General features: G+C 38.7%; 1 protein-coding gene across 5 annotated transcripts in view; it reads left to right on the top strand.

The window, feature by feature from the left end:
- The window catches only part of LOC124615778 (S phase cyclin A-associated protein in the endoplasmic reticulum), a 590,398-nt gene that overhangs the window by 39,564 nt on the left and 526,757 nt on the right, over nt 1–24,077 (top strand). For all 5 annotated transcript variants that reach the window (XM_047143880.1, XM_047143883.1, XM_047143882.1 and 2 more), the window contains 4 exons: nt 10,630–10,776; nt 10,932–11,288; nt 11,388–11,829; nt 22,255–22,847. In XM_047143880.1, coding sequence (XP_046999836.1) covers nt 10,630–10,776; nt 10,932–11,288; nt 11,388–11,829; nt 22,255–22,847 — 1,539 coding nt within the window. The remainder of the gene's footprint in view (nt 1–10,629; nt 10,777–10,931; nt 11,289–11,387; nt 11,830–22,254; nt 22,848–24,077) is intronic.

Genomic DNA, 24,077 nt, shown 5'->3' with positions numbered 1-24,077 from the left:
TTTCAAGCTGTTTCCTTCTCACATTTTCTTGCAGGCATCGCAACATGTCTCGATAGTACCATTGATTAATAGTTTGTCACTGTGCCATGAATTCATGATGAAATAATCCTTCAAAGTCAAAGAAAACTATCAAACTATGTCTTTGACATTTGACCTGACCTGACGAGCTTTCTTTGGCCTTTGAGAACCTTTCCAAACCCATTGGGAAGATTGATCCTTGGTCTCAGTATTGTATCCGTAGACCCATGTCTCATCACCATTTATGATTCTCTTAAGGAACATCTTGTTCTCATTTGTGTGATCCAGAAGCTCTTCACTGATTGCGATGTGCAGCTCCTTGGGGTCTTGACTCATGAGGTGTGGGATGAACTTGGCGGCAACATGATGCATTCCAAGATAGTGTGTCAGGATTTCATGACATGATCCAACTGAAATGTTAACATGCTTCTGCAATCTCTCGGACAGTCAGTCTTTGATTGGCACATTCAATTTTGTTGATGTTTGTAACATGAGCATTTTCAGTAGACATCGAAGGGTGTCTGGAATGAGGGTCATCTTTAACTTCCATCTTGCCATTTTTAAACCGTTTGAACCATTTGTAAGAAAGAGTATAGCTTAAGTACTCATCACCACAGGCTTCCTGCATCATTTGGTGTCTCTCTGTAATGATTTTCTCAGTTTTCTTCAGTTTCACACAAAATTTAATGCAGGGATGGTGTTCCTCTCTGGCATTTCAATATTCGCAAACTGTGTGACACAACGTTCCACTCAATACAGCACTGAACAACACCTAACAAACATACAATAATGAAACTTCCTGCAGTTACACATTAAACACAGGTGTGTGCAGGGATGCCAACAGCATAATGCTCCAAAACACCATTGGCACAAAATTATGAATGTTCTGGAATTTTTTGGACTGTCCTCGTCAAAAATAGATTATTTTCATTGTTATATTATCCGATTGAAGATATATTATGAACTGCCAATAACGGTTCCTTTCCCTTCACTTTTTAATTCAACATGGCCATCTCACTTCAGTTTTTTGTTTGCAATTTTCTGGTGCAAAAGCTTGAAGCCATCCCTTTATTGAAGTCATATGTGACGATGATCCAGAATAAATTATACACTCATTCTTGTTGAAATCTTACACATCAAGTGCACGAAACAATGACTTGTCTCGTTCCTTGGTGTCCTTCTTTAAAGAATATTTGTGAAAGAAGAAAGTTTCCCCAAACTGAAGCTATTCTACCCCTCTTCACACAAAAAGAGGCAGACGTGCAAAACTTTCTACACACATCAGCCTCCTTTCTGTAATGTACAGGATTTTCACTGAAATTATTACCAACATCTTGACAGAAAATAACAGATTTTAACCTTTCAAAGAAACCACATGACTTCAGAACTGGTTACAGCTGAGTCTGTCATTTGCAGGTTATGAATTAAATTGAACAGAGCAATCACTGTTGTATCTGGTATTCATAGATTTTGAGAAAGCTTTTGACGATGTTTCAATTACATATGTGCGAATAGTCTTGGAGAAACAGCCCATTGATTCAATGGATCATTATACCGAAGAATATGCATGTTAATGCTGCAGCTTTCATTAAGCCAGCTACACATAGGCAGTTAGAACCATATAGATAAACCTTTCAGGTAACCAGTCAGTTTATTAGTTTGCCATGGCCTTAACAGATGATACCTTAAAGATACTAAGACTGTTTTAAATGAAGAAAAAATTGTCATGAGGTGCAAATGATAATGGAAGAAAAAGCAAACGCTTTTACATATCAGCTTGGTGCAAGAGCTATAAGATGTTCCAAAATAGGCATATTATGTATGGTAGATTGGTACAATGTATTTGAAGCTCTTTTCACTCATTTTTACACTTTTTGAGAAACAGAGTACTGTTATGAGAAAAGCATCTAATAATTGTTTCTAATGTTGTTTATTTTAGAATCACAATCTGTTGGCAGAATTTTTTTTTTTTTTTTTCCCCTCCGGGTTCTTCAGTTTTGAATACAGCTCTTGTTTCGTGTTACAAACATTATAATCTTCACAGTTAACAGCTCACTGTAGTAGATTTCGATAAAATTGTTGATGCACACTTTTTAATTTTGTGATGTCATCCCATTGTTTACCTGTGTATAGATTTGACCTACCTCAACAGTCATGCACCAGTTTGCCTGTACAGTTAAGATCTGCACAAGTATATTGATTGAGTTTTTGTATTTCCTCCAGTCACCTTCCCTGGTAATCTCACATGTGTAGTTTTGTCAGATTAGATGAATACTTGTTCCATAGATCATGAATACGACACTTCGTAATGATGTGGAATGTGTCAGGTTAATAAAAGATGTCTGTACAAGATATTACATTACACAAAATATTGCATGACACTAATGTTTAAGTGTCTCCCCCCCCTCCTTAATTTATATCTAAAAATTCAGCCAATGAGTAGTAGTAGTTGTCATCTAGAAATTCTTTTAATTTATTTTTAAATGTTAGTTGGCTATCTGTCAGGCTTTTGATGCTGTTTGGTAGGTGACCAAAGACTTTTGTGGCAGCATAATTTACCCCTTTCTGTGCCAAAGTCAGATTTAACCCTGCATAGAGAAGATCATCCTTTCTCCTGGTGTTATAGCTATGCACACTGCTATTACTTTTGAACTGGGTTGGATTATTAACAACAAATTTCATAAGTGAATATATATACTGTGAGGTTACTGTGAGGATCCCTAGATCCTTAAATAGATGTCTGTAGGATGACCTGATTACACGTGTCTGAGCAATGAATACTTTTCTACTCAATGATGAATTACCCCAGAATATGATGCCATACGAAAGCAGTGAATGAAAGTAGGCATAGTAAGCTAATTTACTGAGATTCTTATCGCCAAAATTTGCAATAACCCTAATAGCATATGTAGCTGAACTCAGATGTTTCAGCAGACCATCAATGTGTTGCTTCCAGTTTAACCTCTCATCAATGGACACACCTAAAAATTTTGAAAATTCTACCTTAGCTACAGACTTCTGTTCAAAGTCTATATTTATTACTGGAGTTGTGCCATTTACTGTACAGAACTGTATATACTGTGTTTTATCAAAATTTAAAGAGAGTCCATTTGCTGAGAACCACTTAATAATTTTGTGAAAAACATCATTTACAATTACATCACTTAGTTCTTGGTTTTTGGATGTTATTACTATACTTGTATCATCAGCAAAAAGAACTAACTTTGCATCTTCATCAATGTGGAATGGTAAGTCATTAATGTATATCAAGAACAGTAAACGACCTAAGACTGAACTGTGTGGGACCCCGTACTTGGTAGCCCCCCAGTTTGAGGAATCAGCTGTTGTTGTAACATTACATGAACCACTTACTTCAACTTTCTGCATTCTTCCAGTTAAGTATGAATTAAACCATTTGTGCACTGCCCCCCTCAAACCATAATGATTTAGCTTATCTAAAAGAATTCCATGATTTACACAATCAAAGGCCTTTGAGAAATCACAAAAAATACCAATGGGTGATGTCCGGTTATTCAGAGCATTTAATATTTGATCCGTGAAAGCGTATATAGCATTTTCTGTTGAAAAGCCTTTCTGAAAACCAAACTGATATTTTGTTAGTACTTTATTTTTACAAATATGGGAGGCTACTCTTGAATACATTACTTTCTCAAAAATTTTTGATAGAGCTGTCAGAAGAGAGATTGGGCAGTAGTTGTTGACATCCGACGTATCCCCCTTTTTATCCAATGGTTTGACAATGGCATATTTCAGTCTATCGGGGAAAACACCCTGCTCCAAAGAGCTATTACATACGTGGCTGAGAATCCTACTTATCTGTGGGAACAAGCTTTAAGTACCTTGCTGGAAATGCCATCAATTCCGTAAGAGCTTTTACTTTTCAGTGAGTTTATTATTTTACTGATTTCAGAGGGAGAGGTTGGTGGAATTACAGTTGTTTCAAACTGCACAGGTATGGCCTCTTCTATTAGTAGCCTTGCCTCTTCTAGTGAAGATCTAGATCCTATTTTCTCCACAACATTTAAAAATGGTTATTGAAAATATTTTCAATTTCTGATTGTTTGTTAGTACACTTGTCATTCAGTTTTATGGCACTAAAGTCTTCCTGTGCTCTTGGTTGCCCTGTTTCCCTTTCAATAATATTCCAAATTGCTTTAATTTTATTATCAGAGTTACTGATCTCGGACATGATACACATGCTTCTGGAGTTTTTAATAACTTTTCTTAGTACCGCACAATAGTTTTTATAATATTGAACAACTCCCTCTTGCTGTTAGATACAGTTCTCTTTTACGGTTGCAAGATATTCTTATTCCTTTAGTTAGCCAAGGTTCTTTATATGTTTTCTTGGAATTATGTTTAACTATTTCCTTGGGAAAACAATTTTCAAATACCCTTAAAATGTATTGTGAAATAAGTTATATTTCAAGTTTGCATTGGGTTCCTTATACACTTCATGCCAGTCTAGCTGCTGTAGGCTTTCCCTAAAGTTTGCAATATTTATATTGTTAATTGAATGCACTGCTTTGAAAGTCTGATTTGATATACTGCATGGAGCTATGTCGTGTACTGTAACTAGCTGTGCACCATGATCTGAAAGACCATTCTCGACAGGATAAGCATTTATGTCCTTAAACTTATCTTGGTCTATAAAAAGTTATCTATCAATGTACTGCTGTTCTTTGTTATCCGAGTAGGAAAATCAATGACGGAGCTCAAATTGAAAGAACTGAGTAATACTACAAGGTCATTCTTCCTATTACACTCTTTCAGGGAATCAACTTTGAAATCCCCACAAATGATAATTTGCTTCCCCCTGTGTGACAGATAGCACAACAAAGCATCCAAGTTTTCTAGAAATAGCTGGAAATTTCCTGAGGAGGACCTATACACTGTTACAATTATGGAAGTGCCATCATTTAGTTTAAGTTCAGTGGCACATGCTTCCATATGTTGCTCTACATTTTTTAGTTTCTAAATTTTTTACACTGTGGAAGCTTTTGACATATATGGCAACTCCTCCTCTCATCATATTATCTCTACTTACAAGTGCAGCTAATTTGTACCCATTGATGCTAACCTTTTGCATATCAGTGACAATGTGATGCTCAGACAGGCATAGTACATCTATTACAATCTCAGTTTCTGTATCTTCTAAACAAAGCAGAAGCTTATCAATTTTACTCTTCAATCCCCCAATATTTTGATGAAATATACTAACATTATTTTTCGCTTTACTTTTGTGAGTATCCACAGATAGCAATTTGACTCCTTGAACATTCATCCCTGAGGGGAGACAAACATGTCAAGTCTGCCTTGAATGTGTATAGTGGGGAGGGAAGGGCGAGTGGAAAAGGAGAGGAGCAGAGAAGGGGAGAAGACCAGTGGGTGCATTTGCAGAGAACAGCAGGAGAGGGTATGTGAATTGGGAGGAGACGATAGGATAGAGAGGGTGGAAACTGTTTGGTGGAGAGTGTGGGCAGTAGGTTACTGTAGGATAGGTTGAGGAGGGGATGATTTTGAGAATGAAGAATTGTCAGGATAACTCCCATCTGTGAAGTTCAGAAAAGCTGCTGGTGGAGGGGAATATCCAGATGTTCTGAGCTGTGAAGCAGCCCTTGAAATCGAGCATGTTACGTTCGATTGCATGTTGTGTTACAGGGTGTCCCACTCTGCTCTTTTCCACAATTTGGCAGTGGCACTCATCCTCGTGGACAGCTGGTTGGTAGTCATGCCTGTATATAAGGCCGTGCGGTGATAGCAGTGGAGCTGGTAAATGGCGTGCTGCTTTTAGGGTGGCCCAGCTTCTGATGGGGTAGGATAAGCCTGTGACAGGGCGGGAATAGGAAGTGTTGGATTGGTGGATTGGGCAGGACCATAGGGATGGCAGAAAATTTGGTTCTGTTGTTCCAAACCAGGATGATATGGGGTGAAGAAGGAGGTGGATCCTTGTAGCTGGTTCTTGGGATGGTGGTGGGAAGATTGGAGTTGTGTGGGGATATGGCACAGGAAATCTGTTTTCGGACTAGGTCTGGGGGTAATGCCTGTCTGTGAACCCCTGTGTGAGGCCTTCAGCATACTGGGCAACAGAGTTTTTGTCACTGCAGATACACTTTACCCAGATAGCGAGGCTGTATGGGAGGGTATTTTTAGTGTGGTAGAGATGGCAGCTGTCAAAATGCAGGTACTCTTGGTGGTTGGTTGGTTTCATGTGGAATGGTTGGAGCCATCTGACAGGAGTTGGTTAATATCCAGGAGTGTACCACACTGGGTTGAGAACCAGATGGAGAGGATAGGACAAAAGTTGGGAAAGAATGAGGACAGGGTGTTTGGCCCCGAGTCCAAATCATGAAGGTATTATAATGAACTTGAACTACATCAGAGGTTTGAGGTTTTAGGGGGCTAGGATGGTTTTCTTTAGATGGTCAATAAACAGGTTGGCATAGGAGGTTGCCATGCAGATACCCTTGGCTGTGCTGCAGATTTTTTTGTAGACCTTCCCTTCAGAAGTAGACGTGTGTTAGGATGAAGTTAGTAAAGTGTAAGAGGAATGAGGTAGTGGATTTGGAGCCTGATGAATTTTGGAAGAGGTTGTGTTCAGTGGTAACAAGACAATGGGCATTATGGATATTTGTGTTTAGGGAAGTAGAATCAACAGTGATGATTAAGGATTCAGCAGATAAAGGGATGGGAACAGCATGTAGAAGTGAAGGAAGTGGATGCTATCTTTGATGTGGGACACTAGATCTCTGGCTGTTGGTTGGAGGCGTTGGTCAGTGAGGGCTGAAATTCTTTAAGTGAGGGCATAATAACCATCTACAATGAGGCATCCAGGATTGTTGGGTTTGTGGATATCGGGAAGCATGTAGAAGTGGGTCTGTGGGGTGTCGTAGGTGAGAGGAGGGAAGTGAGTTCGGAGAGAGGCCCTAGCTGGGGCCTAAAGCTGTAAGCAGGGATTGGAGGTTATGTTGGACTTTGGGGATGGTATCTTTCTGGCAGAGTTTGTAGGTGGAGAAGTCATGCAATGCCTCTGCCAACTGTCCGACTCCTCCACCTGTAAACTCTGCCAGAGTGACCTCACCGAGTGAGGTGGCACAATGGTTAGCACATTGGACTTGCATTCAAGAGGATGACTGGTCAAATCCACATTTGGTCATCTAGATTTTGGTTTTCTGTGATTTCCTAAATCACTCTAGGCAGGTGATGGGATGATTCCTTTGGAAAGAATGGCCGATATCCTTCCCTATCCTTGAAACTTTCCAAGCATTTGCTCCATCTCTAATGGCCTTGATGTCAATGGGACATTAAACCCTAATCTTCCTTCAGAGTGATCTCATCCCAGAAATTCAACAAAACCTCCAATCCATGCTTAAAGCCTTAGGCCCTAGCTAACACCTCTCTCCAAACCCACTTCCTCCTCTCACCATTGACACCCCACACAGCCACTTCTACATGCTCGCCGAAATGCACAAACCCAACAATCCTGGGTGCCTCATAGCTGTTTATTCTGCCCCCATTGAAGAATTTCAGCCCTCGTTGCCCAACATCTCCAACCAGTTACCTGATCTAGCCTCCCATGTCAAAGACACCAACCACTTCCTTCACCATCTTTCCACCATTCCAGGCCATGTACTTCCTGGATCCCCACTCATCATTGTTGATGCCATGTCCCTGTACACCAGCATCCTTCATGCCCATAGTATTGGCATTATTGAACACTACCATTCCCAATATCCTTCAGGCTCCAAACCCACTACCTCCATAACTCACACCTCTTACTAACTTTAGCCTAGCAAACAACTACTTCTCCTTTCAAGGGAAGATATACAAATAAAAATCTCCAGCACAGCTATGGGCACAAAATTCCATCCTCCTGTGCCAACCAGCTTAGGAAGAAGACACCCTATCTGCACTCCTACACATTCTCAACACCTTCTCTCCCATCCGCTTCACCTGGTCATCCTCAACCCAGCGTACCAACTTTCTGGATGTTGACCTCCTCCTCTCTGATGGTTCCATTCACACATCTGTCCACATTAAACCCACCAACCACCATACACCTCCAATCTTCCCACCATCCTCAAGAACCAGATACAAGGAGGTGCCCCTTCGTCACCCAATACCATACTGCACTGGAACAACTGAACCACATCCCCCTTGAGGGCAGTGATTATCTATGATTTTTCCATGAAATGAGGGAAATCTAACCTAAGATCCTTCCCACCCTACTAAAGTGGTTTACCCACCCAACCTCCACAGGACTGTAGTTCATCACTGTGCCACCACCCTTCCCTTTCCACAGATATCATATCCCTGTGAAAAGACCCAGGTGCAAGTCCTACCCAATCCATTTGCTCTGCACTTCCTATTCCAGTCCTGTCATAGGCTTATCCTACCTCATCAAAGGCTGGGTCACCTGTGAAAGCAGGCATGTGATATACTGGCTGTGATGCAATCATTGCACAACACTATACTGGTATGACTACCAACCAGCTGTCCACCAGAATGAATGGCCACTGCCAAACTGTGACCAAAAGTAAAGTGGACCACCTTGTGGCACAACTTACAACTGAATGTAACATGGTTTCATTCAACGTGACAGTTGCAGTCTGATGAGAGGAGATGGAGACAGTGGTCATGCGTGTGTAAGGTGTGTGTGCATGCTTTTGTGTGTGTGTGTGTGTGTGTGTGTGTGTGTGTGTGTGTGTTTGTTTGTTTGTTTGTTTTCTCCTTTCTGAAGAAGGCTTTGGCCAAAAGCTGAATGTGTATCATTCTATTTCATTGTGCCTGTGTGCAACTCAACTTATCATCTTTACTGTGAGTAGCACTCTATCCTTTTCATTATTGTTGATATTCTAACCTGGACTTCCTATTGTTTGTTTTTGGTATTAACTATTACTTTAAGAAGACTCTCATCATGATGGCTGATGGGAGGAGCTGTTTCGATAGCTGTCGGAAGGTGTTGTTTGACTTTGGACTAATACTCATTTGTTTCCGGTTCCTTAGCTTTCAGTACTGTACGCAAAGAGTTTCTTCTTTAATTTATGGGAATGTAACTTGTGTTCTGTGTGCTATTGACGATGATGTTGGCTGCTCTGAAAAACTTGTTGGTAGTAACCAAGGCAATTCAAGATATCAGTACAGTTGTTTCCATTAATTTCAAGCCAGGATTCTTCTACAGTGAAAAATTATTCCTGATGATGAGACTAAATAGCCTTGAAATTGATTGTACTTGAACTGAACATTAGAATAAATTGTGAGATAAAGCTATATGTTGACATTGAAGTTGATACTGGAACAGATGCTTTAGTAATTCTAGAGGAAGTTTTCATGTTACTTAACTGGGAAAATAAAGAAGTATTAGTGGTAAACATCTGAATGACTTTCATGTCATGGTAATGTTTGCCTATATTGTAGATGAACTTCAACAACAAAGAGAACAACTTTGTATGACATATATGAATGTGTAATTTGAGTGTAAAATGACAAGTTGTTACATTTAGGTCAGTTGTACAGTGACTGAATTGAAAATGAGGGAGGGGATTGGCTAGTAATGAAAAGACTAGTAATGAAACAAGTGGGTGGTATATAGACTAAGGAAGTTCTTATCTGGATTCCAAGAGATAAGAATGTTTAATGGGAGGTGTGTAGATGTTGTTATTGAACAACTTGGAGGAGCACTGTAGGTGTGTATAACTGAAGATTGTAACATATAAAAACAAAGATGAGGTGACTTACCGAACGAAAGCGCTGGCAGGTCGATAGACACACAAACAATGTTGTTTGTTTGTGTGTCTATCGACCTGCCAGCGCTTTCGTTCGGTAAGTCACCTCATCTTTGTTTTTATATATAATTTTTCCCACATGGAATGTTTCCTTCTATTATATTGAAGATTGTAACACATTGAAAAACATAGGAAACAACTTTATCTAGCAGCAAATGCTTAGTGCCTGACCTCAGTGAACCTCAAAAATAATGGAAATTAATATATTAGTACTTATGCTACTCATGAATTTGGTGAAACGTACTTTTATTTCCTCACAGAAGAAAGTATTTCAGTTTCAAGACTGAATCTTTCACTGTGTAGTACAAAATGACTCTCTGAAATTTTTTGATACATTGATGCCGAATATCACACCGTTTAAAGTAGAAGCGTTATTCACTGCTTTTACTTGAGATTCGTTCTTCGATGTTTTCAGCATATAGGACCATCCAATTATATGAATTTTTTGTGGTAATATCTTATGTTTTAAAAATTGTGTGTAGTTATTCAACTGGACGGCAGAATACAATGAAGGTTGTAAATATCACACCTGTTATGTAATATTACAAATAATCTTCGTGATACTGTAGCTAGATATAACTATTGATCAGTCTAGAAGTAATTTATTTTCGCTCATGTTACACGTAATTTATTATTTGCTTTAAATGGCGTATTCGACCTGAAGAAAAGAACAGAGAATTTCAAATTGGTAAGCATCAGTACATGTGAAAATTTTCTGTTCCGAAAATGATTTTGTCTGTTATCTTACATGACTCTTAATGTTGTATAGATTATTGCAGTATCTGCATGCTCTGAAAATTTTCAGGAGGTTATTCTTGTCCTTGACAACTACACACGTGATTTCCATAACTTAATTGAATGGTTCAAACTGAAGTGGGAATATGAAAACACACCACCTCCTCAACGGCCAACATCTTATGCATGGGAAGTACGGAAGTCCTCTCCAGGAAAGGTAAAATTTTCAAAGCTATGATTTGAAATTGCTCATGGTGCCCATTTGTTTGTCACTATATGTGTATTACACAGTCTGAAAGTCCTTTGTTGAACCAGTGTGTCACAGTATTGACTTCAAGTCACTGTTTATGTTTTTCTTTTTTTTCCATGTAGGCTCGTAATATTCCCGTAGTCAACAAATTTGAGCGAACAGTGCAAGGACCAAGTTCATCCTCTGTGGAAGCTGTAAAGCAGGAAGAAACTGTCTCTGTGAAGGTATCACCTGTGGGCACTCAGGAAACATCATCCAATGTAAACAGCACCACTGTACCAGAATTGTCCACAGATATTGTTGAAGTGCATACAGCAGATAATGAAGATGCCCATCAGGCAAAAACTGATCCAGTCAGACAAAATGACTCAAAAGTGGCCGGATCAGCCGTTGAAGGTGTAGAGGTGATTTCAAGCATTGGACCTCAGACAGATACATTAAGAACTGAAGCTGATGGTAAAGGCATTAGTGATTTAGGTGTAAGTACTATGTACATTCTTAATAGTCATTTGAATAAAATTGGAGTAAATATTGTTCCTACTTGTACATGATTGTGATACTACATGACTTTTTTTTAGGATGTGTTAGCTAGACAAAGAGATGCTTGTGCTGAAACTGTAAAGAGTACGCAAAAAGAAACACACATCAGAAAAGATGATGAGGCAGAGAGATGTTCTGAAACTCCAGTTGACACTTCAGATGTTCCAAAATGTGAAAAAATCTGTTCAGATGTTAAAAGTAGCAATGGTGTTAGTTCCATGAGGCATACTTCTCAAGTAACAGAAGGAAGCAATTTCAGAGAGGATAAGGGCACAAGCACATGTCCACTGCAGGATGAGCCAGGAGGTCTTGCACCCAGTGAAAGTGAAGTTGTGATGGTCCATCAGGCTTCACAGACAGATATGGAACAATGTGTAGAGGATTCTGATGGCATCCGGTTTGTGTCCATCGTGGAACAGCCAGCACATGAATGTGACACTTCTCATTCACAGTGTGCAGAAAACAATGCTGTTGATCCAGGTAAGCATACCAGTTCTCGGATTAGTATCAGATTTGTTTCTTTCTGAAAGTTTAACTAAGCCACCAATGTCTTAACATTACGAAATAATTTGGGAAATTTCATACTAATTTAAGGAACAAGATATCTGGTGAAAGTATCCTTAAAGAACCTACACAATGTAACGAAGTCATCTTACCCAATGTTATTCCCCTAAACAAAAAAAAAAAAAAAAAAACTAACTGGATCTACACTGCCACATGTTGCATACAGTAAAAGAGAAGTTTTTTTGACAGACAATTGTTCATTCAGATAAAGCAACTTTAAAATTAAATATGTTTTAATAATCATAATATAAATTACCCTGCTGGTACAACTCCTTTTTTTTGTAATGAAATGACCTCGTTGCAGGAAAACTCATTTTCACATCTGTTGCACAACTTTTCATTTCCCATGACCAGGTTTAAGTATCTTTGGTATTCAAAGTATTTTTCTAGTAGTACATCTGTTGTTATTGTTCTTGTTGTTGTTGTTATGGTCTTCAATCCAAAGACTGGTTTGATGCAACTCTCCATGCTACTCTATCCTGTGCAAGCTTCTCCATCTCTGAGTAACTACTGCAACCTACACCCTTCTGAATCTGCTTAGTGTATTCATCTCTTGGTCTCCCTCTATGTTTTTTACCCTCCACGCTTCCCTCCAATAATAAATTGGCGATTCTTGATATCTTAGAACGTGTTCTACCAAACAATTGCTTCTTCTAGTCAAGCCTTGCCACAAATTCCTCTTGTCCCACATTCTATTCAGTACCTCCTCATTAGTTACATGATACACCCATCTAATCTTCAGCCTTCTTCTTTAACACCACACTTCAAAAGTTTCTATTCTCTCCTTGTGTAAACTATTTATCACCCTTGTTTCACTCCATACAAATACTTTCAGGAAAGACTTCCTGACACTTAAATCTATACTTGATATTAACAAATCTCTCTTCTTCAGAAAAGATTTTCTTGCCATAGCCAGTCTACATTTTATATCCTCTCTACTGCAACCATCGTCAGTTATTTTGCTCCCCAAATAGCGCAAAACTCATCTGCTACTTTAAGTGTCCCATTTCCTAATCTAATTCCCTCAGCATTGCTTGATTTAATTCAACTACATTCCATTATCCTCATTTTCCTTTTATCCTCATTTTGCTTTTGTTGGTATTCATCTTATATCCTCCTTTCAAGACATTGCCCATTCCATTCAACAGCTCTTCCAAGTCCTTTGCTGTCCCTGACAGAATTAAAGTGTCATCGGCAAACCTCTAGGTTTTTATTTCTTCTCCAATGATTTTGATTCCTACTCCAAATTTTTCTTTCCTCTCCTTTACTGCTTGCTCAAAATACAGATTGAATAACATCGGCGATAGCCTACAACCCTGTCTCACTCCCTTCTCAATCACTGCTTCCTTTCGTTCCCCTCAACTCTTGTAACTTCCATCTGGCTTCTGTACAAATTGTAAATAGCCTTTTGCTCCCTTTGTTTTGTCCTCACCACCTTCAGAATTTGAAAGAAAGTATTCCAGTCCACATTGTCAAAAGCTTTCTCTAAGTCTACAAATACTAGGATCAGTATTGCCTCGCGTGTTCCATCATTTCCACGGAATCCAAACTGATCTTTTACCAGTTTTTCAATTCGTCTGTAAAGAATTAGTGTTAATATTTTGCAGCCATGACTTATTAAACTGATAGTAATTTTCACACCTCTCAACACCCGTTTTTGTTGGGATTGGAATTATTATAGTCTTCTTGAAGTCTGAGGGTATTTCGCCTGTCTTATACATCCTGACCACCACATAGTACAGTTCTGTCATGGCTGGCTGTCCCAAGGCAATCAGTAGTTCTAATGGAATGTTGTCTACTCCTGGGGCCTTGTTTCAACTCAGGTCTTTCAGTGATCTGTCAAATTCTTCATGCTGTATCATATCTCCCATTTCATATTCATCTATGTCCTCTTCCATTTCCATAATACTGCCCTCGAGCACATCGTCCTTGCACAGACCCTCTATATACTCCTTCCACCTTTCTGCTTTCCCTTCTTTGCTTAGAACTGGCTTTTCATCTGAGCTCTTGATATTCATACAAGTGGTTCTCTTTTCTCCAAAGGTCTCTCTAGTTTTCCTTCAGGCAGTATCTATCTTACCCCTAATGAGATAAGCCTGTACATCCTTACATATGGCCACCAAGCCTTCCCTGCTTAGCCATTTTGCACTTCCTGTCGATCTCATTTTGAGACGTTTTTATTCCTTTTTGCCTGCTTCATTGAGTGCATTTTTTCATTTTCTCCTTTCATCAATTAAATTCAATATCTCTTCTGTTACCCAAGGATTTCTATCATCCCTTGTCTTTTTATCTTCTTGATCTTCTGCTGCCTTCACTATTTCATCTCTCAGAGCTAACCATTCTTCCTCTACTGTATTTATTTCCCCTGTTTTGTCAGTTGTTCCGTAATGCTCCCTTTTTATCACTCTGCATCCTCTGGTTCTTGCATTTTATCTGGGTCCCATCTCATTAAACTCATACCTTTTTGCATTTTCTTGAGTTTTAATCTACGCATTATGTTGTGTGACATGAAAGGTTGTGAAATCTAGATGGCATTGTGTTTGCTTGTAAGAGTTACCTGTTCCATCAAGAACTCACAGTCACATTGATTGTCAATTATAGCAGTCGTTTCCATACAAGGAGTAATTCTGAACAGTGTTGTTGGAAAGGCTGACCAGGTAATTCTACATCACATATACGACCAAACTAACTGAAAATGAGAGTTGAAGTAGTTTGATCCCAGTCCTTGTACATCTAGATCTGTATGTAAGTCAGTACTATACTGATCAACTGTAAAATGCTTGTCAGCAAGTACCTTTTACATGTTATACGTGGTGCAAAAATTAAATTGATCTCAAATTTAGAGCAACGTATAAGGTCTTAATTTGATCAAAATTTGTCAAATAATAACATGCTGTTAATGCTTATAGTGGTGCTGTGGCCATATAACAGCAGCCAATAATTGATGAGCATTTTGAAGTTTGTGTGGAAGGGACTGGGTTGGGCATTCCCCCAATGCAGTTTTGTCTGCCTAAGCTGCTGCTGTTCTTTCCTACAACTACTGTCATGCCTTTGTTATGTTGAAGTCATCATGAATAAGTAGTTACAGCAAGTTAGCACACACTCATGTTGTGAGATTAAAACTTTCCCAGCATACAAATTGTTCCATAAAATTTCAGGCGATACTTACCAGATGGATTGAGAAGGAAAGTCTTTCCTTCTCATACCATCTGGTAAATCTCTCCTGAACCAGGGTACTGGGTGACTTTTCTGAACTGTACCCCTGTTCCTAAATCTCTCCAGTTCTTTTCCTTCGTCCCTCTTCCTTCACCTTCAACTTTTGTGCCATAAGAAGGAGCCACTGGCTCCAAAAGCTTGTACAAATTCTTTTGTTAGTGTGTTGCAATGCCGCCAGTTTGTGAGTAGCTTTCTTATCTAACCGATGTCAAATTATCAACAATTGATTACTCTTCACAATCTGTAATTCACCACTGTTGCCATACAAATCATAGAAAGTGCTATAGAGAAATCACATTGTATTCTCAAGGAATGGAAATGCATCATTCTGCTATACTGCAACGAAAATGGAACTGAAGAGCATGATATTCATCTTATCTTTTATGATAAGGTTTGGGACACTTTCAGACCTGGTGATTGGAACATGTATCGCATTCCTGATCTTTGCTTTGTCTCATCTGATAGTAAAAGTCGACCATTGCCAATATCAAGAAAAGTCCGTGGAGACTTCCCACACAGCCAAAACCACTCAGTTTTTCTTGAATTTGGGATTAAAATCACTTTCATAAGAGTATTTCCTAGGCCCAGATGGAATTTTCAAAAGGCTGATTGGAACAATGCCTCTGAAAATATGAATAAATGTGTAGAATGGATCCCACCAGCAAGTTCAAGCTACAAGTGGTTCATTGAAGCTGTAATTAGGGCAGTAAAGAAGTGTATTCCAAGATGTTTCATGGCTGAACGGAAGATTGTGAAAAATCTGTACGAAGAATTTTGTGAAAGCAACAATCGTGAAATACTAGATGAGTTGCTGGCTGTCATTGACACAGCTAGACACATAAAATGGACTCAGGTCATTTAATTGCTGGACTTCCACACATCAAGCAGGAAAGCTTGGTCTTTGCTCAGAAAACTAGATCATAGCACCCCACAGGATTGCACATGTAATGCTGCTACCCCTGACCACTTTGCAGCCAAGATTGTGTCCATTTCCAGGACTCCTAAGATGAAATTAAAGGCACTCAAAACAGATCACAAAGCTGAAACTGAATACTCTCTGCCATTCAGCATTTTAGTAATAACTGTCATAAAAGAAATGAAGCCAGGGAAAGTCTCAGGCTTTGATGGAATTTACACAGAATTCCTTCTGCACTGGAGCAAGTATGTGAAAAAGCGTCAGAGTTCTTTACAAACATTTTGCAAATGAGCAACTTACTGCATTAAATGAAACAAGTAAAAGACGTAGTCTTGCTGAAACAAGGTGTACCAAATGAAAAGCCAGAAAATAATCAACCCATAGCTTTACTCAGTATTCTGTCCCAAGAGCTTCGAAAGTGTACTGGTTGAACAGGCAGGTACTCACTCCTAATCACAGGTGTGCAGATAAAGTCCTGTTCTTAACAACCTTAATAGAAGCTGACTCTAAGAATTGATAGCAATAATCCATTGCATTCATTGGTGTGACAGCTGCATATGATATTGTTTGGAGTTAAGGTGTCATATTGAAACCTCGAAAAGTAACCCCAAGTGTAAAAATTGGCAATCTCATAAATGATATGCCCAATAATTAATGTTTCCAGTTACTAATGGGCAAAGAGCTGAGTTCAAAGACAAAGCTAAGAAGTGGGCTACCACTAGAATGTGTCCTGACACTTATTGTGTTCAGTTTGTAGATGTCGGATATTTCTGGAACCACATCATAAGAGGTTTGTGTATACTGATGACTGGGCACTGACTGTGAAGCATAGAGATCTTGAAGTTACTGAGTCCATATTGAACAATAATCCATCAATTACCAGTGAATATTTTCGCACTGTATATAAATGACCTTGTGGATAACATCGGAAGTTCACTGAGGCTTTTTGCAGATGATGCTGTAGTATATCGAGAGGTTGTAACAATGGAAAATTGTACTGAAATGCAGGAGGATCTGCAACGAATTGACACATGGTGCAGGGAATGGCAATTGAATCTCAATGTAGACAAGTGTTATGTGCTGCGAATACATAGAAAGAAAGATTCTTTATCATTTAGCTATAATATAGCAGGTCAGCAACTGGAAGCAGTTAATTCCATAAATTATCTGGGAGTAGGCATTAGGAGTGATTTAAAATGGAATGATCATATAAAGCTGATTGTTGGTAAAGCAGATGCCAGACCGAGATTCATTGGAAGAATCCTAAGGAAATGCTGTCCGAAAACAAAGGAAGTAGGTTACAGTACACTTGTTCACCCACTGCTTGAATACTGCTCACCGGTGTGGGATCCGTACCCGATAGGGTTGATAGAAAAGATAGAGAAGATCCAACTGAGAGTAGTGCGCTTCATTACAGTATCATTTAGTAATCACGAAAGCGTTACAGAGGTGATAGATAAACTCCAGTGGAAGACTCTGCAAGGGAGATGCTCAGTAGCTCGGTATGGGCTTTTGTTGCAGTTTCGAGAACATACCTTCACAGGAGTCAAGCAGTGTATTGCTCCCTCCTATATATATCTTGTGAAGAGACCATGAGGATAAAATCAGAGAGATTAGAGCCCACACAGAGGCATACCGACAATCTTCGTTTCCACAAACAATACGAGACTGGAATAGAAGGGAGAACTGATAGAGGTACTCAAGGTACCCTCTGCCACACACCGTCAGGTGGCTTGTGGAGTATGGATGTAGATGTAGATATAGAAATGGTGGTTAACGTCGGTTTCCACTAAGCCAGAAGTCTCTGTTTCACCTAAACAAGATGATGGTCAACAAAGAACTTACAGTTCACTCTGAAGGCAGATTACTCAGACGTAATAGTAACACGCAATACCTAAGGGAGATGCTAGATAGAAGATGCAGTTAAAACATCATCAATTAAGAACAGCTGCCAAAATCAAAACTTGAAATAACATCCCTGGAAACTCTGTAGCATATTAACGGTATCAGCTGCATCAACACTCGATGCTTCAGCTCTGGGACCAGTTTATCCTGTTGCAGAATATTGCTAACCAGCCTGGATGAATAGTTCCACACAAAACCTGTTGATGTACTACTTAACCAGGCCATGTGCCTTACATCTGGTACCATCAAGCTCTCACCTACTTTCTGGCCACCTGTACTTAGCTGTGCACCACCTCCAGCTCAGCAGCAGGAAAGTGCACTTGTTTTGGAGTACAAAACATTACGGAAAACTCGGAACCCCCCCACCGTCCACCAGACATTCCAAACATCAGCAAAGATAGACTTTGCTCTCATCACCCACCACTGGAAACTGCAAGAATGTTAGTTGGAAAAGGCGTTAATATTGATAATTGCTGGAGAGATACATGACAGATTAATGCTAAGAAGGAACAACACCATGCATATCGACTGGACCATCTGGCTTTGAATTGGCACACAAGATCTGCTTGGGTCTTAACCAATATGAACCAATACTGGAAGGTGTGACAATTCTTTGCACAAGTGGAAGAAAATAATCTCCAAGTTGTGACTGTGGTGCTGAAAATCAGACTTCACCAAGTATTTCTAGAATGTTTTCTGAGAGCTTACCCTGATGATGCAACAGAGTTCCTGGTGATGATGGAGGGATCAATAGACTAATATTTGTGGCTTGGATATTAATTTGTAGTTTGAGGTAATTTTTTTTTTTTTTTTTTTTTTTTTTTGAGCCATATGATAAATATAGAAACTTCCCTTTGATTGGATATTTGATCTGGTACAGATCATTCAGCTGTTCCATTTCTAATTTTTGCCTCTAACAAACTTTTTCAAATATAGTTTAGTCACAAAACTTGAGCCATAGAGCTAACATCAAGTGTAATAAACATAATTCTCATCTACCTCTGCTGTAAGTAAAATTTTCGGTATTTCTGACAGGAAGACCCAAACTTAGCTGATTTAGATACTTGTATGTGTTTGCCATTTATTGCAGCACAGCAATGTACAAAATCTGTTTAGTTTTGAACATGGAAACAATCTTTTCCCCATATTTTGAGTTGGCTCTGGCAGGAAAAATAGGTTGCATATTTTACATATTGCACATGTTATTCACTAACAATTCTGTAATTCATTTCATAGTTACAGCCAATACTTTATTTAAGACTCCTTGGAACCAAAGTACCTGGAAAAAATTAATCTGTCCTGCATTCTTCTGTCCTGGATTTTCTCTTGCAGACTTTCCAGGTTGCAATCCATTTCTTCTGCAATGCCATCAATTCATCTTATCCTTTGCCGCCCTCTTCTCCTTGATCTTCCCCTGCATTAACGTCTTCCCCAACAAACCATGTTTTCTCATAATATACAAATAGTAGATCAGTTTTTGTTTCAGTGTCAGACCTTTCAAGGAGCAGTCCAGTTTAATTTGCTGTAATACTGACCACCTCATTCTCTTTGCAGTCTGTGGAACATTAAGGACTTTACTCCAGCATCACAATTCATAGTTGTCTATTCTACACTGTCTGGCCTTTCTTATGGTGCAGGTCTCATATCTGTACATCACAACTGGAAGGGCTGTAGCCCTTACTATACAGATCTTTGTGGTTCAAGTTGTCTCTACTTTTTATTAACATTGTCACGGTTGGACATTGCCTTTCTGCCAAGTAACAAGTTTCTCTTGATTTCATACCTGCTGTCACCCACTAGCAGATAACTGAACTTAAAAACTACCTTCATTGTTTGTCCTCCTATATGCCATGAAGTGATAGGTGTATTTGGCATAATTTTAATTTTCTTGAGATGCAGCATTAGACCAGCCTTTGCACTCTCTCTCTTCAGTATCAGTAAGAGGTTATTCAACTCCATCAGTATGGTATCACCTGCATATTAAGATTATTTATATTTATTCCAGTTACTTTAATTCAGTTTCTTCTTCATTTATTGTGGCATCACTCATAATTTGCTCTGCACACAGATTAAATAAATAAGTTGATAAGATGTAGCCATGGTGTACTCCTTTTTGAATCTTGACCCATATAGCTGCACCATACATGGTTCTCACTGTGGGTTCTTGGTCAGAAAATAAATTCCATATGAAGTGAATGAGTTGGTCTGGTATGCCCATGTTTTTGAGTACTTTCCATAATTTATTGTGCTTGACACAGTTAAAGACTTCAGCATCATCAGTGAAGCAGAAATGCACATCTTTCTAGAATTCTCTTGCCTTCTCCATAATATATTGAGTATTGGCAATTTGATCTCGGGTCCCTCTTCCTTTACAAAATCCAGCTTCTCCTTCAGTTATTTCTCAGTCTATATACTGGCAAAGCCTGTTTTGTGAAATAATGAGCATGATTGTGCTATCATGTGGGATAAGTGTGATTGTTTGGTGATTTGAACAGACCATAGAATTTCCCGTCTTTGTAATTGGAATGAATAGCGAGTATTTCCATTCTTTTGGCTATTATTGGCATCTTCAAGTTTTCTGCCTTACTTTCTGACACATTAAATGCAGCAGTTTCACTGCATTCTTTCCAATGAATTTGAACAATTCTGCTGGTTCTATGGGTACTATTTGCACACAGTGAAGAGAGAAAAAACAGTGCAATGTTTAATTAAGTTCATCATGAACATTTACAAACTTCTGTGAAAGTACTGTTGTTTACCAATCTTACAATTTTGTCATACTCACCATATAGCAGAGATGCTGAGTTGCAGATAGGCACAACAGAAAGACTGTTACAAGATAAGCTTGTGGCCAACAAGGCCTTTGTCAAAACTAGATGACCAGCGTGCGCGCGCACACATTGTTCAATTTCATCATACTGTTTTCTGTTAAGTCAAAAGTAGCAACAGCAGATCATCAGTGCAAAAATCGCATTCAGAGCTGTAAGACATTTAATTACAGTGAGTCTTCCTTTGACAATAAATTCCTAGCAATCACAAACTCCGAACTAGTGCAGTATGATGGTTATGAGCCCCAGTATAAGCCCCTGGCCTGTGCTACTCTGCCTCTTCTTGCTCTGGCCCACGTGCCGGCCCTATTCTCTGTTGTCTTGCTTCCTAATATACACCCAACTTAAGTACTGCTCATTCTTTCTTGGAGGCAATAGGGGTCATTGTTAGCACTTTGGCAAGATTTTTACAGATTTTTTTCATTGAACCTCTTTCGTTGCTTCAGAAAATGTGAAAAAGTAAACCTGTTGTTGTGTACTGCTTAGTAAATCATTGTGAAATGATGAAGACCAGTGTTATAATCAAGAATCCACGCTTCTGGAACAGCATAATTAATTAGTCTGTCCAGAAAATGATATTAATAAACTTTAGGAGGAGGGCAAACATTTAAATTTAAGAAATGTTTGCAGTCAGGCTTTCAATTTATTGAGATTTCATCAAAGATTCAGAGCTGGTAAACTGTAAAGATGTATCTGTTCAAACAAATGTATCTGTTTCCAGAACTGATGACACACATGCTGGAGAACAAATTTATGAGTGCCATAGAGGATAGCAGGTCCTAGGAGTTGCTCTTGGCTACATATAGGGGTGTTACACCAGCAATGTCTTGCAGTCAGGTTAGAATTTATACAAGGAGCGACATAAGACCACTTCAAAACATCTGAACAAGCCCACTGGAACAGTCAAAATATTGTGTGCAAAACTAGAATCACCAACTCTGCTGAAAACATTTCATCGTTATTTTTATGTTAAGGCTTAGTCCATTTAATGAAACCACTTTTGATGAATTATTTCCTTATTCAGCAGTAACACACTTGATAAAGAAGTTTTAAATATTTTAATCATTGCAAAAAAGGACAGTGTCTCAAAAACTTCTTTAGAGCTTCTTGTTCTACTCTTCCTAGTGCTCATTTATCTCTAAAAGAAGGTATATGTTGTAAGCATTTTGTTTCTGCAATTTATTTTGTTTTAAAATTTGGCGCAACTTTAACTACATTCATTTACTAACTCAATAGTATGTCTGTGTCGTGAGTTGCAGATCACCATTTCTTTTTGTAAATTGATACAAATGTTCCATTAATCCTTTTATGCTTGTAAGACACTAGGATGGTAATGAGTAACATGTAACATTCAATTTTCAATCAGCTCCTTTTTTAAATAGGTGTGTAATATAGAAAAGTCAGTAGTGCATATTTTGATTTAACTTTAAAAGTGATGGTTTCACTGTCATGCTATTTAACTTTTTTTTATTTTAGCAAATGCAGCAGAATCAACAGTAGTTCAAGTCAGTACTTCTGTACCACATGTGAGTGTAGCAGCTGTTCCTACTGCTAGTACATCTTCAACAATACCAGGACCAGCACTTTCATCTGTATCAGCTCCTCCTGCAGCAGCTTCAACTGTTGTGCCAGCACAACAACCAGCAGTGGCAGCTCAGTTAGTGCCTCCAAGTACAGACAAAACATCTATGGTTTCAGGGAGAACTCTATTACAGCTATCGAAACCCTCTGCGAGGACTTCGAGTGCACCTCTCCCACGTTCTCAGTCTGTGTCATCCACAAGACCACCTTACTCTGCAGTGTCAAGGAGTGCTACCCCTCGTATTGCACCTATCTCTGCAAGAGCAGTAGCTCCTGGCAGAGGCACTACCGCAGCTGTAGTGGCTGGGACAAGAGGAATTTCCAGGCCTGGAATGTCTCCACAACCTCTTCCCAGAGGCTTACCAAGTCCACACCTTGTCCGAAGCAGGACCTCTACAGATGTCAGATTTGGCAGAGGCACCAGTCTCCAACGACCAGTTATGGATGCATCTTCCAAAGTTAACAGAACCCCTCTAGCTCCAAGACAAGTTAGTGTTATTATTATTTTATTGTTAACTGCCTGCATCAGCATAATGCTAGAAGTTAAGCAGCTTTCAGAAAGCCACAAGATAAATACTTTACCCATGGGTAATATTGTTGGAAGTCATTTATGTACTTGGAAAACATTACTTAATGAATGTTTGACATTATTTGATTATAATAGAATCTCATGTTCAGCTATATGATCCTCTCCATTCTGATTTAAGTTCTCCTTGGTTCCTGTGCATCACTATGACATATTAATAATTTAATGTTGGGATAGTTTTTCATTTGACGTATTGATCAGTAAACTGAGAACGCTCCAGTGCCCTCTTCAAGGATTCTCGTTACATGAAGCCAGTTCTGTAATCAGATTCTATAAGTATTTGCAGCAACACTTTGTAAGTTACCTTTGTTTAATACAACTCCGTTAATTGGTACATCAGGAGTCTCAACAGGAAGAAATGAGTATTTCAATCTTACAATTATTGTTTCAGTCCTGTAGCTGTTCTTAAATTTTTTATGATTACCCCTCATTTAATCATGACAGATTTTTTTACTGCCGGTCCAGTTGTGTTGTGAGAGCCATTCACTAATGTAAAACCCTACATCTTGTAGAATATATGAATAAAATAAAAATAAGTACAACTTCTTGTATATCACCCCTGATGAAACTGCACATTTCTTTCTGTCTGCAGGATGTGCAGATAAAAACTCGGTTTCAAAATATTTTTATGATACTTTAATTTACAATGAATGTGTTGCAGTCAGTCGTAAGTTAATGAGAAATTCCTGTCATGTGATGTTTCAGAATCAAAGAGAAAGGTACTTCCACTATTTCATAGAAGAGTAATGCTTAAAACTGGCTGTAAGGGTCTAACAAGCACTTTTTGTTGAAAAAAAAAATGAAATTATTTTTCTGGTACAGAAAAGTGAAACATGTCTTCAACCTGAAAACTGCTTTGAACACTATATTGCTTTGCTACACATGTTACTATTGGATGCAGTATTCCATTGCCTGTGGACTGACCGACTACAGGCAGCTATAAAGAGAATTACTGTCTAATATGAACAACGAAACACATTTGCAACTTGGCATTTTTCATGTGTACTAATTGTTGTGAGGGATGAATGAAACAAGAAATGACAGGGGAAAATAATTTTTAGTTGCAATCACATTTGCCTGAGATGAGAAATAAAATTCGGTGTACTTCCTGCAAACTAAGAAACATTTAATG

This window comes from Schistocerca americana, chromosome 5, assembly GCF_021461395.2.
Source record: "Schistocerca americana isolate TAMUIC-IGC-003095 chromosome 5, iqSchAmer2.1, whole genome shotgun sequence".
NCBI classification, from domain to species: domain Eukaryota; kingdom Metazoa; phylum Arthropoda; class Insecta; order Orthoptera; family Acrididae; genus Schistocerca; species Schistocerca americana.
This window is presented reverse-complemented; position numbering and strand designations above follow the sequence as displayed.